The sequence below is a fragment of the Littorina saxatilis genome, linkage group LG14 (genome assembly GCF_037325665.1).
Source record: "Littorina saxatilis isolate snail1 linkage group LG14, US_GU_Lsax_2.0, whole genome shotgun sequence".
NCBI lineage: Eukaryota > Metazoa > Mollusca > Gastropoda > Littorinimorpha > Littorinidae > Littorina > Littorina saxatilis.
In genome coordinates this window covers 30770770-30787277 of record NC_090258.1, presented here as the reverse complement: position 1 = coordinate 30787277, position 16508 = coordinate 30770770, and the positions used below count along the sequence as shown (strand labels likewise).

The window sequence follows — 16508 nt, the reverse complement described above, 5'->3', positions numbered from 1 at the left end:
TAAGCAACGGGCTTGTTCAGCAAGTACGACAAATTAGGGTATGAGAGTAGACCCATTTTGTCGGAATGCGATAAAATGGGCCGATGCGATCAAATGGGGCATGAGGGTGGCCCATTTTGTCGTTTGCCGAAAAAATTGGCCCATTTTGTCGTAATTTGTCTAATGCGATAAAATGGGCCGATGCGACAAAATGGGGCGTAACAGAGCCCTGTATTGAAGAGTTGAACCCTTTAAGACAATGAACCAAAAGATGAGCCCATGAGCCAATCTTCACAATGAAAAACATTAGCCGTTGAAGTATTAATTGAGCCGTTTTTGGTAGACTGTGAATAAGTGTGCATAATCAAAAACCAAGAAAGGTAAGTTGTTGGAACGTTGTTATTGACAAACTTGCGTTACAGTCACAAATATATCGACCCAACGGTCTTTTAAGTGAACAGACAAACAAATATTACACTAAACTTATCTTCATGAAATTCAGTATTCGCCCACTCGCCAGGAAGACGAGCGAATGAATGCATTTGTATGTGCAGATATGAACCAGTGTGCTGAAAACATCTACTTTGTGTGTGCAGATATTGACGTGTGCACTGACAACACTGACGGGTGTCAACAGGTTTGCAACAACACCCAAGGTGAATACAAAATGTCCAGAGAAATAGCAATATATCTAACATTGACGGACTGTGTGATGATATCTTCTGCTATTGATCTGTTTCGACAGTGATATCAAAATCTCAACAGACCATAGTATGAGTTTTTCTAATATGCTGACTGTTAGCAAATGATAACAGACATGTCGAGATAATGGATTATCAGCATAAGCCGGAGACGAATGTTGATATCATTTTTGAGACATGTCTGTTATCGTTTGCTAACAGTCAGCATATTCGAAATAACGGTTTTATTACCGTCTATTTCGACCAAAAGAAATTTTGAAGCGACCCCGCGAATTAGACGGAACATCCGCAATGGGAACTTGGTAGATCCTATCTGATTATGCCTGTCACTCAAAGCATTCTCGTTGCCTGGGTCAGCCAATCAGAGTTACTCACCTGACGTGATGAATATTCACAGATCAAATGCGTTAACACCATAATCTCACAAAATAAACCATGTTGAACATGCGTTTCCGTTGCTTCAATATCTCTTTTCCAACTTAGTGCAACAGATTTCGAAACGACACCAGAGAGAAAGGAAATGACGTAAAGATATATTTGATGTCAATTAAATGACGCAATTTCACTTGAATCGTCAGAACTTTGACATGACATTTTGAAGTGAGTGGGGTCGGCATTGCAAACGCAGAGGGAGGGTGGTGCCTTGCCGTTCTGTAAAGGGCCCACCGACAGAACTGGCTTTTCGGTATTTTTCATATAAAGAGTGTAGTATATGACAATATTTGAAGTGTCATTCTTTAAAATAAATCACCCTGACATTGTTAGTTACCATGTTTACTTTTTGTCTCGTTAATTTTTAGCGTGATAAACAAAAAGGGTCCCTGCCTGAATGCTATAACATTAAGAGGGTCACCTAGAATCAGTCCTGATTGGTCAAAAAGCCATATTGTGCACTGGAATGGTAATAACAGAAGATATCATCACACAGTCCGTCAATATTGGGTGCTATATTAACTGAGTATTCAACTAACGAAACATCGTTAAACGTATACTGTCCACGACGCCTTTTTGGAAAAGTTTTCTGGCCTTGAGAATTATAACAAACCTTTGCCTTAGTTTTACAGAGATGCACCTGCAATCCTTTATTCAAAAATATCCCCTGAAACTGAAATGTATGGAATATGAACACCTAAATGATGGAGGGAAAAATACAATCATACACGTACGTAAAAAAAACAAAACAACAACAACAAAACCTACATGCAAAACACTAGTGTATGTTGGAGTTGCACTATTTTGAATAATAAAACGGTTGTGAATACTGGAAGAAGTCTGACTTTTCAGTGTCATAGTTTTAATCTAGTTCATCGACATAATTGGCCGGTACCAGTGTTTAGACATACGACGAGCAGACGAACCCTGATGCAATTCATTAAATCAAACCCGGAATCTAGTAAATGCCAGAAAGTTCCGCTGCTGTCACCGACAGATGACCAATAGGATTGGAAGAAGCAAAAGTAAATTCGGCGTGCATTTAAATTACTGACCGGCTATGAAGAGAGATATCTTACTCATTTGGGTGAAATGCATCACTTCGTGATGTTTTGGGTATATAAATAGTGGTTCGGAATGTGCCACTCTATTTGAGTTGAGACAAGAAAAAAACAATAACAGCACACACACGCATGCACGCAGGCACACACACACACACACATACACTCACGCACACACACACACACAAACACACACATATACCCACACACACACACACAAACACACACACACACACACACACACACACACACACACACACGAGCTGCCTTACAGTACGACGATACCCAATTTTCTACTATTTTTCCTGCATGCGTGTATCCATGTTTTCAAGCCCTGAGCCTTTCGCTGTGAACTTGGGTTCTTTATCCTGCGCATGCGTGCACACGGAAGGGAGTCTGCACAAAGTGGACTCTGGAAAATAAATCCCTCGCCGAACAATCGACCTCACGCCTTTTGTGACAACTAGTTTTGAATCCATCACCACCGACTGAGCTATCATGTTCCCGATGTGTTTCCCGAAAGGTTTAGCTCGAAAGTACGTGTTTGGAGATTTTATGTTGATGTTATCAGGTGAGTAATTGGCTGATGCTAGGCAACGAGAGTCATGTGACTGACAGACATAGCTCAATTCGATCCACTGGGCGAAAAGTGGCGTTTTGTAACTTACAAAACTACTAAAAATCCCAACAAAACTTCAAGTTTCAATGGGTTTATTACATTTTGGTGTTCACGACAACGCCAGATTTTAATTAGATTTTGTTGAAGTTGTCGCGGCGATATTGCCTGAAATTTCAGCGCGTTTTGCGACAGTCAAAACATCATGTTAGACCATGTTACAGCATGTCTGTAACATGCAAAATGTCAAGTTTTGATGGCGTTAAAGCTTTGGTGGTGCTACAGCTTGCTTGTAATGTGATTAACATCATGTTATTGCTGGTTTAACCCGCAGCACCCCCATCCTGAACTGAGTAAAATGAGTTACTTCCCTTCGGGTCTCATGTATCCCTGACAGGATGCCTATGTTTTCCTTCGATGGAGAAGAAATCGACTTTTTACATACAGTATTTAGAGCTTTTCGTAATGTGTTATTGATATAAGCAGATTCGCGATCATCGATAATGATTTTTCATGGTGTTGTGTAATTTTTAAATTACAAAGGAATTGATATGTAAAACAGTTTCAAGCGAGCTATCTTTCTCGGGTGTATTTACTGTGCAAACAACTCTAAATATGGCAAAAGTGTCACATGATAATCAACTTTGGCTACGAAGCAGACGACACTTTTTTCCGTAACCAGTTGGGAGGGATGCAACAATAGTGGCGTCTCCTTCCCACAGCAGTCTCATGTGCTTAATTCTGAAATCTTCTTCGGCTTTGATTTTGGACAGTTCAGCTCAGTTCAGATGTGGTCTTCAAGTAAAGCGTCTTTTCTAAGTCGACAACAGGTCCTCAGAGTATTCACAAAATTATATGGTACTGGAAGCCTCCTTGCATGTCGACGAAAAGATGTCCTCGCCTATGTGAAGAAGTACCCTTCAGCGGAAACCGTCGGCTGGAGAACCTATGTAAAACATAATATGAGAGACAAGATTTTTTTTTTATTTCAACAGGAAAACAAAGAAAGATGTAGAGAGGCACCTCCCCCCTTCCCCTCGCCTTAAGACCCAACTCTTTGAGTTTGACATCCTGATTTATCACAATTTTCTGTTCACAACACAGTCAAAATGAAAAACACATGTGAATGTACTTATGCTCAACTGTGTTTGTTTTTGTCTCTGTTTGTTCCCAGCATACTTTGATACCATGAATCGAAAGTGAAGCGTACCTTCGCTCCGAGTGTTGATGCGGTTCAGTGTCGAATATGTGAAAATGTAATCTACGTCACAGCAAAGGCCGTGCAGCATCAGATTGTTTTCGTTTCTTTGTACTCCTATAATCAACTGCTCTGCGTTCCTATCGCTAACCGGCACGGTTGGCCTAGTGGTAAGGCGTCCGCCCCGTGATCGGGAGGTCGTGGGTTCGAACCCCGGCCGGGTCATACCTAAGACTTTAACATTGGCAATCTAGTGGCTGCTCCGCCTGGCGTCTGGCATTATGGGGTTAGTGCTAGGACTGGTTGGTCCGGTGTCAGAATAATGTAACTGGGTGAGACATGAAGCCTGTGCTGCGACTTCTGTCTTGTGTGTGGCGCACGTTATATGGCCCGTCGCGATATAACCTTGAATGGTTGAAAACGACGTTAAACAACAAATAAAGAAAGAAAGAACCTGATATGGCCCTTCGTGGTCGGCTGGGCGTTAAGCAAACAAACAAACAAAATTCTATCGCTAAGTGGTGTCGAATGGCAAATTCGCTTCGCGACCGGAAGTTAAAGCCGGAGTGTATACAGTGGTTAGGTCTTGTATACACTTGCGTATAGCCAGTGCGTTAAATGTATACCCCGCTGATGCAAACCAAATGTATAAATTACAGTACTACTATTAGCTGGTCATTCAAACCAGAGCTTGTTTAAGGCTAGCTAGTACTAGCAGTAGTAATGATTTAGTATAAGTAGTATTACTAGTAGAACTAGTACTAGAACTACTAGTGCTAGTAAATTAGTGCACACAATAACAACCATGGCACTGGCAGAATACAGATCAAAACAATATCATTATCAGCCTCGCCATGGGTTGGCGTCCCATCAAAATGAATCACTGAATGAATTACGGACTGAATCAAACTTCGAAGTCATCATTACAATTTTTCACAACGATTTTTCAGAAAAAAAAGCCAAGTTTACTTGAAAAAATGTATCACTATAAGTATGACAGTGTGGTACCGACGTACTGTATTTGGGTCGAGACAGAGACTACGTTGAAATTTGATACGAGAAGCCAAAATGTATCACTATAAGTATGACAGTGTGGTACCGACGTACTGTATTTGGGTCGAGACAGAGACTACGTTGAAATTTGATACGAGAAGCCAAAATGTATCACTATAAGTATGACAGTGTGGTACCGACGTACTGTATTTGGGTCGAGACAGAGACTACGTTGAAATTTGATACGAGAAGCCACACTGTCGAATACTTACGTATTTTGAGCAAAACCCACGCAAGTTGATTGTACGGCAATAGCCCTATATACCCCCACCGAAAACTATTCTCAAACGGAACGAAACCGATTCTGGTTTGATATTCAGGGGAGAGAACCACTTCAAGTAGACTGAACATGAATGCAGTGCTACTCTCCCCTGGACTGTCTATATATATGTACTCCCGATATACCCCCAACTCAGTACTTTCTGTACATAGCGCAAAGAAAGATATATATAAAACATCAGAAGTTGTGAAAGAAACAATTGAAAGTCAGAAGAGACTTTCTTCTGAGATTTGTTAAAAATCTCTTAGCAGAGCAAAAGAGAGAGGAAAAGAAGAAAAAAGAAAATAAATAATGTGTCCCTTCACAGACAGCCCTATTGGGGAAATCAGACCCTCCTCGGACGGGACCGAGTTTCACAAAGAGAATCTGCCCCGAGGGGAGAGTATCAACAGAGGAAACTAGTCCAGAGGAGGACCATTGTTTTAGTATAATTATGATTAAAGCCGATTTTTGATTTTTGTCAGATAATTTACAAATTATTATAAATTATTATTATTATTATTATACTAAAATATAATGAAATATAGATTTATCCCATGACCTCCCTTCTTTGTCTCTGTAAATTATTTTACAACAATGTTAAAGAATGTAAAAATTTGCCATGGTTGTTCTTGTGTGCACTAATTTACTAGCACTAGTAGTTCTAGTACTAGTTCTACTAGTAGTACTACTTATACTAAAATATAATAAAATATATATATATATATACACAGCATGACTGACAAACTAGACCATTCCACTCAAAACGGAAAGAACTGTATTACTGTGACGTCTTTGTGAGTCTCTCTCTCTCTCTCTCTCTCTCTCTCTCTCTCTCTCTCTCTCTCTCTCTCTCTCTCTCTCTCTCTCTCTCTCTCTCTCTCTCTCTCTCTCTTTCTCTATCTCTGCGTCTCTTCTATGTGCCTCTGTCTGTCCCACTCTCTGTCTTCCCATATCTACGGAAAGATCTGTAGTATGTCTCTCTGTGTGTCTCTCTCTCTGTCTTCTATCTGCCTCTCTCTGTCTCTGTCTGCCTATTTCTACGGAAAGAGACAGAGGCACATAGAAGAGACGCAGAAATACAGAAAGAGACACTCAGAGAGAGAGGGGCCGGGAGATATTTAAATAGGTCCCCCAATTTTTAGTATCTAACCCCCCCCCCCCCCCCCCCATACATCGACTCCCCTTACTATCACTCTCATTTCCCCCAAAAAGATCCCTTTTGAGTGGAATGTTCAAGTTTGTCAGTCATGCTGTGTATATATATATTGTTATATATGTACTCCCGATATACCCCCGACTCAGTACTTTCGGTACATAGCGCAAAGAGAGAGTTGGGGGTAATTCGGGAGTACATATATAGAGAGTTCTTCAGGGGGGAGTAGCACTGCATTTGCCTATTCAACTTGAACTGATTCTCTCCCCTGAATATCAAACCAGAATCAGTTTTGATCCGTTTGAGAACAATTTCCGGTGGGGGTATATAGGGATATTGCCGATTTTTGCTGGGGTACGTAGTCATAAACATGTCCATAAAGCTTGGTTTTGAAACATTTCTAAGCACAAGATTCCCTCATTCTCGAGTTCGATTTCAGCGCCACATCCGATAATAACATTCAACTGCGCATGTGCGACTTTTCCACACGACCAACCACAGGCCGCTGACTGATCTAAACATGCAGACACAAGCACAGGCGCCTCAGTCATGGTAATAACCCGATAGACACAACCATGTTGTTGTTGTTGTTGTTGTTGTTATTGTTGTGTTTTGTAGTTGTTTCATGTTCAGATGGTGAGGCCGTTATGGAGGAAGGTGTGCCGAAAGCAACTAATTAAAAGTGTGTGTGTAAACCGTGATGATGTGTGTCAGTGTGTGTGTGTGTGTGTGTGTGTGTTTGTGTGGGTGCGTGCATAGCATCGTAGTGCACATGGTGCCTGTGTGAGCGTGTGTGCGGGGTGTGTGTGTGTGTGTGGGGGGCCGTTTGGCGTTTCAAGTGGGGGCCGGAGTAAAGTGTATTTGCTATCGAGTCAGTCCAAAATGCAACTGACCTTGAGTTTTGCAAGGCAGTACAACTGATAACTTCTATCAATCAATCACACGAGTAATCCACTGTCGAAACTTTGAATACACATGATACAATCGTGACTCAGAAAAAAACCCGCAATAGATTTCGCGATGGCTCTCTTCGTATCTGCATTGACCCCCAGCCTTTGAATGCTGCGCTCATGAGAGAGCATTTCAAACTCCCAACGCTTGATGACTTCCTGCCCAGCCTGCAGAACGCAAAAGTGTTCACAAGACTTGATGTGAAGGAGGCATTTTGGCATGTGCGTCTGGACGAGCCATCGAGTATGTTGACAACCATGATCACACCTTTTGGCAGGTACTGATGGTCCAGACTGCCGTTTGGCCTCTCGGTGAGCAGTGAGATTTTCCAGAAGCGACTCACTGAGGCTTTGGATGGACTCGATGGAGTTGTCTGCGTAGCCGATGACATCGTCGTCGTGGGTCGTGGTGGCGACAAGAGTGAAGCTGGAAAGGACAATGACAAGAATCTAAACGATCTGCAAAAGAGGTGTGCTGAGAGACACATCAAGCTGAATGACAAGAGGGCTGACGTCCAGAAAGACGAAATCACGTTCATGGGTCAACGTATTTCGTCTACATGTATTCAACCAGATCCAGCGAAGGTATCTGCAATCCTCAACCTGCCACCCCCCACCGACGTCCAAGGAGTTCGAAGGCTGTGTGGTATGGTTAAGTACCTGTTACGATTCACGCCCAACCTGGAGCCAATAAGAGCGCTGACAAAGAAAGACTGTCAGTGGGCGTGGACGAAAGAATGTGACCAAGCGTTCGAGACTGTGAAGAAGAAAATGACAAGCACGCCGGTACTGGCATTCTTTGATCCAGAAAAGGAACTCGTGATTCAAGTCGATAGCAGTAAAGATGGTCTTGGGGCAGCAATTCTGCAAGACGGCAGGCCCCTGGAGTACGCTTCAAGAACTCTGAGTCCGGCTGAGAAGAACTGGGCCCAGATTGAAAAAGAGACACTCTCTTTAGTGTTTGGCTTGGAGCGTTTTGACCAGTACACCTTCGGTCGCAAAGTTCGTGTCCAGAATGACCACAAACCGCTAGCAGCCATCCTCAGAAAACCGCTGAGTCAAGCTTCGCGGAGGATACAAAATCAAGCTCTCATGATGAGACTCCATCGACACGACATTGCCTTCAACTACGTACCTGGAAGTCAGCTCTTTATTGCTGATACACTGTACCTTCCTGACCCTGGAACGGATGTGCGAGTTTTTGCCATCAACTCGCTAATGGACATGCCTGACAGAACAAGGGTGAGAGAAGCGACGCAGAATTACCCAGATCTGCAGACACTGCTACATGTCATCAGAAACGGATGGTCTGAGAGGAAAGAAGATGAGCCAATCAGACTGTATTTTGACATCCGCGACACCCTCGGATAACAGCGTGGTGTTGTTCTAAAAGGGGAGAGAGTGCCCAGAGCCATGAGAGGAGAAATGAAGAGGAGATTACACGCAGCTCATTTGGGATATGACAGCATGCTGAGGCGGGCCCGGGAACTACTGTACTGGCCAGCCATGGCCAAGGACATCAAGAACGTGGCAGATCACTGTGAACCATGCCAGCAGATGAAGCCAGAGAACCAAAAAGAGACACTGACACAGCACAGTGACGAGCATGCACCATGGATGAAGATCGGGATAGACCTCTTTGATCTCGATGGACGTCAATATATGATGACAGTGGACTATTTCACTTCTTTCATCGAAGTGGATCAGCTGAAAGGTATCACTGCGAATGATGTGATCGTGAAACTGAGAGTTCTGTTTGCACGTTACGGTATTCCAACCGAACTGATGTCTGATGGTGGTCCCCAGTTTACTGCTGCAGAATTTCAGTCCTTTGCCAGTCGCTGGGGCATTACTCATACAATGTCGTCGCCTCTATACCCTAAAGCAAACGGCAAAGCAGAAGCGGCAGTGAAGACGGTCAAACACATGATGATGAAATGCCTTCAGGACAATACAAACGTCTACGATGCGCTTTTGGAGCTGCGCAACACCCCACAGCAGGACACGAAGCTGAGCCCAACTCAATTAATGTTTGGGCGACTGACAAGGTCAAGACTGCCGGCAGCTACAAACAAGCCAGTAAGCAAGACGCAGACACGGAAGGCTAGGCAGAAGCGACAGAGGAGGCGTCAGTCAGTAAAGCAGAGCTACGATAGGGGTGCCAAGGATTTTACCCCGCTCTCAAATGGACAACCAGTCTACTACAAGCATCGTGAAGGACAAAGATGGCAGAAAGGGACGGTGCAGCGCGAGCATTCGAATTGATCTTACATTGTTGAGGGTAGTAATGGAGCAACTTACAGAAGAAACAGAGCATACATTCGCCCTACGAAGATTAAGCCAGAGCCTATACCTGAAGTGCAACAGAATGATGAAGGACACCAAGTGGTAGCTGTCCCTGACAACACAGAAACAGCACTACATCCTACCCCGGATCTGAGACCTGTCGACATTCCTGCAGAAGTATCGACCATACCAGTGCGTCCTCGGCGAGCCCGCAAGAAACCACCCTGGATGATTGACTATGACCCAACCTAAAGAGAACAATTCTGCGTTGCAAGTGCCCAAGACAGTGATGTTGAGAACAATTGAAAACAAAGGAGTGACATACACTCTCAGACAAATCAGAGTGATCTGTGTGTAGAAAGAAAACTGTTGGATGGAAGTTTTTAATTTTGGTTCATGATTATTTACTTTTCTGTTTTCCTTATGTTGTTGTTTTCTGTTTGTTGTTGTTTTTATCTCACAATCACATACATATTAATGGTTTATTGTGCAAGATTAACATTCTTTATTGACAATGAGAAAGGGGGATAGTGAGTTGAATTTGCATAAGTATGCAATTTATTCTAATTTCTTTTTGAGCATTGTGTTTTGCCAGACGGCCAGATGTTTTGCTTATTGTTTTTTCTAAGTTCGAATTGTGTTGTGTTGTTTAAAAGTACAATAGGTTTTTATCAAGTGCATAATGATTGGGGTTTTAATTTGCATTGTTTTATTCTTTATTGTATTTTGTTTCGTTACCAAAGTAACTTGTTGAAAGTGAAGGGGATGTTGATAGACTGAGGTCCATTTCCGTATCCATGTTTTATACTTGTGTTTTGCAGATATGCATGGGAGGCTATATGCTGCAGCTAGCTCCGCCTCTATCATGAGTTGTTCTCCTTGTCGTCTTCGAGAGTAAAGATGTCGGAACTAGAAGCCTCGAGTCTGTCCTTTGTTTGTCTGTCCAAGTCAAGTTAACAGTAACGAAAAGCTTTAATGCGCATCTAAAAAACAGAGTTCGCAGTTATTTAAGAAGACTTCTTGTTAAAATAAAAATAACAAAAACAGACTACGTTTGTAAAACATAGATATTCAATGAATGTCTAGAGCTGGTAAAACGCACCGCAACCGTCTGAAGCGTTTGTTGCAAAATTAAATATATAATCAGATATTAAGGTCAACACTTTTAAAAACTGAATGACGATAACTATAGAAGATAGAATTGAAAGCTATTTTGTCAACCGGTAAGCACGCACTATAATTCTAATACTGGTTTTAGTAACTTTGTAAAATATCTTGGGCAGTTACACAAACCATTTGGGAAACAGGTGTAATCGTATAACTGATCTCTCCAAATGAATTTCAAAATGTTTTCTGAATTCAGGCTTTATTGAAACAGAATAATAAGCATGCCTCAGGTCCACTGAAACACCCTTTGTTCATAAGTCTTGTAGCTGACGTCAGATTTTCCATTTTGAAATGTTCATACTGCACTGACTGATTAAATTCTTTCAAATTTAATATCATTAGAAAAGTTCCATCTGGTTTAATCTCCAGAAAAACAGGAGATATGATTTCGTCCTTTTCATTTTTAGATTTTTCTATCACTTTCATATTCAAAATTTTTTGAAAACATATTCAAATATTTTTGAACTTCTTTTAATCTGATTTTTGGGAACTTTTTCCGTATCTAGCCTAATCCTGAGAATTCTCTCAGTGGCATTTCAGCCCTCATTACCATGTTCAAAATGAATGGATCTGAGGTCAGCTTTTTCCATTCTTGAATAAAATGTTGTATTCCACCTGCTTCAAATGGATTATGTGCACTTATCAGTTTTGGATAGCATACCTTACCTGTTAGTCTTGGCTGTGCACTGGTTTCAGTCAGGCAGATTGGTAAATCGTCATGCCACCCTGGCTGTGGAAGCTTCTGCCTCGACTGCGGGAGTATCTTCCTCTGGTTCGGCTGCGGGTCCAGCCTTGTCCCCCTCCTCTTCTCCTCTGGTCGAATCCCATTTTTTTGCTCGGCCACCTCTGAATGGGGCAAACTTACTTCCCTTGACGACTGGGTGTCTGATGACAATTTTTTTTAATATTTTCTGTTGAACTTAGGTGCTGACAGAATCTCCATTCTCCTAACCAAAGACATTTCATGATTCGCCTTCAGTACTAGGCCCATTGCATCTGTCAGATACTTCACTTGTTCTTTTGCATCTGTCATGTCCTTTCCAACGCACACGTTTGCAGCATTCACCAAGGCATTCGTTGCTGTCAGCACGATTCTTTGGATCTGTTGACTGCGTAAGTCTTCACTTTTAGCGATATGATCCATAGTGTCCCACACTTCAGGATTTACCCTCGGCACAATAACTGCTACGATTTTCGGGCGCCTGTGTTCGAAGAATTTCTCTTTCATTTTTGCGTCATGCATTTTTCCCTTTGCCATAATGAGAACGATTTTCACCAGTTGGTCTGAAACTTCGTCACCCAGTTCTTCCTTAGATTCGTAATCTTGTTGAATAGATCTGAGTGTCTCAGCATCACCGGGATTTTCACACATTTTGTCACTGGTGTTCGACTTGGAATGCGTAAGATGTTCTATTTGGCAGTCTAGATCTTTGTCGTCATCGGACACATCATCTCTCTTTCTTTTATTTGCAGGAAGTTCTAACTGATTGTTCTGAACACAACTCTGATTCAGACTATCTTCATCTTCCACTATTTCTCCTTCTTTACAATCCCATTTTTGCAGGGCACGAAGAATTCTTTCGTTCTGTTTCTTCATTTTTTCCCAATCTTCTGTTGGTAGTTGAATCACCTCTGGTGGAGGTTTCTCTTTCAGTTTTTCAGCAAGAACAGGCTTCTGTTGTTTTCTTTGCGTAAGTGGAGGGGAGGCTTCCTCCACATCCGAATCTGTCTTTAACAAATGTTCTTCACCGCTCTTCATCATGGAGTCCATGACACGTTGGGAGATTTTGACCGGTCGGTCCTAAAATTGCATTCAGAGTTGCCAAACTTCCAAAAAAACACACAAATAATCCGCGAAAACTGAGAAGGAACCGAAATTCACACTTTCTGACAAGGTTTTGACAGAACATTCAACCGATAAGCCAGATGATAGCCGATTGGAAAATCAAAAAACAGCGCGTCGAAAAAAGCTTGCGTGATGGCCGCCGGAAGCATACGGATATGGCTCTTCCATGCGCCTCTCTCACACAATTTCCGTAGTTTCGGTAAAATACGAGAAATGGAATATATACAAATGTCTCCTTTTGAGCTAAGGCAGATGGTAGTTAATCAGAAGACCTTGGCAGAGTCACTTAACGTTCTGTTTTTAGTAAGGCAAAACAGAAAATAACAAGTAATGAAAATAACAAGTCGTGTGAAGCACAATCAATGCATTAAGTTACTTGGTCGGCCTAAACATCAACACTGAACTATAGAGTCTTCACCAAGGCTGTTCTGGCTGACTGAAACCCGTCGACCGGGACAGCGCTGTTTCGATATCATGATCACAGACACCCTATTTTGCATAACACGGATTTTCTCTGTATTTAAGCTTAAACAAAATCCCAAGAGAAATCAACTGCTAACGTTCAACAACAAAAAGAAGAAAACAAGCAATTTCGATTTCAAGCAAAATTATGATATACGAATAAATCAAAGTTCAAGCTTTTCAGCTGTAATACACTCCAAAAGCCTGAAACTGGTCAAAGAATGAAAATCCAATCAACTTGATTTAAAGAGGAGGTCGCCATAGTACCGCCTCATCTTTTGCTGACATCATCTGACACATTTATTGAAAAACAATGTACATGATCATGTCGGCCGGTCAGGTTTCAGTCTCAATGAAGATTGTTTGAAACAGCGTTGATGTTTATATTTATTTTCTTACGATTTAAGTTACAAACAGCTCCTTGGGGTTTCTACAGTTAAACTAACGTGGAAATGTCAACCACTCAGCCAAACATATAGAAAGATTGTTTTTAAGTGATGTGGTATATAAACCGGTAATTAAAAATACAAAGACATTGAAAAAAGATACATCCACCAAAACAATTACCGGTATTATTACCTGTAGCAGTAGTTATGTCTGGAGCAATTGAAGTTGACTCTGCAGTTGCTGGGGTTGTGTCCTCGGCAATTGTTGTAGTGCTCGTTGTATCGGCAGCTGTAGTCATAGCAGCTGTAGTGCTACCAGTGGTACTAGCTGTAGTCATGGCCGCTGTTGTGCCACCAGTGGTAAAAGCTGTAGTCATGGCCGCCGTGGTGCTACCCGTGGTGTCAGCTGTAGCCATGGCCGCTGTAGTGCTACCTGCGTTGCCAGCTGTAGTCATGGCCGCTGTAGTGCTACCTGTGTTATCAGACGTAGTCATGGCCGCTGTGGTGCTACCAGTGTTATCAGCTGTAGTCATGACCGCTGGAGTCCTACCAGTGTTATCAGGTGTAGTCATGGACGCTGTAGTGCTACCAGTGTCAGCAGATGTAGTCATTGCCGCTGTATTGCTACCAGTGTTATCAGCTGTAGTCATGGCCGCTGTTGTGCTACCTGTCATATCAGCTGTAGTCATGGCCGGTGTAGTGCTACCAGTGGTATTAGGTGTAGTCATGGCCGCTGTAGTGCTACCTGTCATATCAGCTGAAGTCATGGCCGCTGTAGTGCTACCAGTGTTATCAGCTGTAGTCATGGCCGCTGTAGTGCTACCAAAGTTATCAGCTGTAGTCATTGCCGCTGTAGTGCTACCTGTGTTATCAGACGTAGTCATGGCCAGTGTACTGCTACCAGTGTTAGCAGCTGTAGGCATGGCCGCTGTAGTGCTACCAAAGTTATCAGCTGAAGTCATGGCCGCTGTAGTGCTACCTGTGTTACCAGCTGTAGTCATGGCCGCTGTTCTGCTACCAGTGTTATCAGGTGTAGTCATTGCCGGTGTAGTGCTACCAGCGTTATCAGCCGTAGTCATGGCCGCTGTAGTGCTACCAGTGTTATCAGCTGTTGACATGGCCGATGTAGTGCTAACCGTGGTATCAGCTGTAGTCATGGCCGCTGTAGTGCTACCAGTGTTATCAGCTGTAGTCATGGCCGCTGTTGTGCTACCTGTCATATCAGCTGTAGTCATGGCCGCTGTAGTGCTACCAGTGTTATTAGGTGTAGTCATGGCCGCTGAAGTGCTACCTGTGGTACCAGATGTAGTCATGGCCTCTCTAGTGCTACCTGTGTCAGCAGCTGTAGCCATGGCCGCTGTAGTGCTACCTGCGTTTTCAGCTGTTGACATGGCCGATGTAGTGCTAACCGCGGTATCAGCTGTAGTCATGGCCGCTGAAGTGCTACCTGTGTTACCAGCTGTAGTCATGGCCGCTGTTCTGCTACCTAGGTTACCAGACGTTGTCATGTCCGCTGTAGTGCTACCTGTGTTGTCAGCTGAAGTCATGGCCGCTGTAGTGCTACCCGTGTTATCAGCTGTGGTCATGGCCGCTGTTCTGCTACCTGTCATATCAGCTGTAGTCATGGCCGCTGTAGTGCTACCAGTGTCAGCAGATGTAGTCATGGCCGCTGTAGTGCTACCAGTGTTATCAGCTGCAGTCATGGCCGCTGTAGTGCTACCTGTGTTTTCAGCTGTTGACATGGCCGATGTAGTGCTAACCGTGGTATCAGCTGTAGTCATGGCCGCTGTAGTGCTACCAGTGTTATCAGCTGTAGTCATGGCCGCTGTAGTGCTACCAGTGTTATCAGCTGTAGTCATTGCAGCTGTACTGCTACCAGTGTTAGCAGCTGTGGTCATGGCCGCTGTAGTGCTACCAGTGTTATCAGCTGTAGTCATTCCCGCTGTAGTGCTACCAGTGTTATTAGGTGTAGTCTTGGCCACTGTAGTGCTACCAGTGTTATCAGCTGAAGTCATTGTCACTGTAGTGCTACCTGTGTTCACAGCTGTAGACATGGCCGCTGTAGTGCTAACTGTGTTGCCAGCTGTAGTCATGGCCGCTGTTGTGCTACCAGTGTTGTCATCTGAGGTCATTGCCGCTGTAGTGCTACCAGTGTTATCAGCCGTAGTCATGGCCGCTGTAGTGCTACCTGTGTTGCCAGCTGTAGTCATGGCGGCAGTAGTGCTACCTGTGTTTTCAGCTGTTGACATGGCCGAAGTAGTGCTAACCGTGGTATCAGCTGTAGTCATGGCCGCTGTAGTGCTACCAGTGTTATCAGCTGTAGTCATGGCCGCTGTTGTGCTACCTGTCATATCAGCTGTAGTCATGGCCGCTGTAGTGCTACCAGTGTTATTAGGTGTAGTCATGGCCGCTGTAGTGCTACCTGTCATATCAGCTGTAGTCATGGCCGCTGTAGTGCTACCTGTGTCACCAGCTGTAGTCATGGCCGCTGTAGTGCTACCTGTGTTTTCAGCTGTTGACATGGCCGATGTAGTGCTAACCGCGGTATCAGCTGTAGTCAAGGCCGCCGTAGTGCTACCAGTGTTATCAGCTGTAGTCATGGCCGCTGTAGTGCTACCAGTGTTATCAGCTGCAGTCATGGCCGCTGTAGTGCTACCTGTGTTTTCAGCTGTTGACATGGCCGATGTAGTGCTAACCGTGGTATCAGCTGTAGTCATGGCCGCTGTAGTGCTACCAGTGTTATCAGCTGTAGTCATGGCCGCTGTAGTGCTACCAGTGTTATCAGCTGTAGTCATTGCAGCTGTACTGCTACCAGTGTTATCAGGTGTAGTCATGGCCGCTGTAGTGCTACCTGTGGTATCAGCTGAAGTCATGGCCGCTGTAGTGCTACCAGTGTTAATAGCTGTAGTCATGGCCACTGTAGTGCTACCAGTGATATCAGCTGTAGTCATGGCCG

General features: G+C 43.5%; 1 protein-coding gene across 1 annotated transcript in view; it reads right to left on the bottom strand.

Moving 5' to 3' along the window:
• Positions 1-14073, bottom strand: part of LOC138947559 (integrator complex subunit 2 homolog) — a 58634-nt gene extending 44561 nt beyond the window's left edge. Inside the window, exon 1 of the mRNA XM_070319049.1 lies at positions 13746-14073. Within this exon, the coding sequence (XP_070175150.1) occupies positions 13746-14046 (301 nt within the window). The 5' untranslated portion in view covers positions 14047-14073. The remainder of the gene's footprint in view (positions 1-13745) is intronic.
• Positions 14074-16508: the final 2435 nt, after the last annotated feature.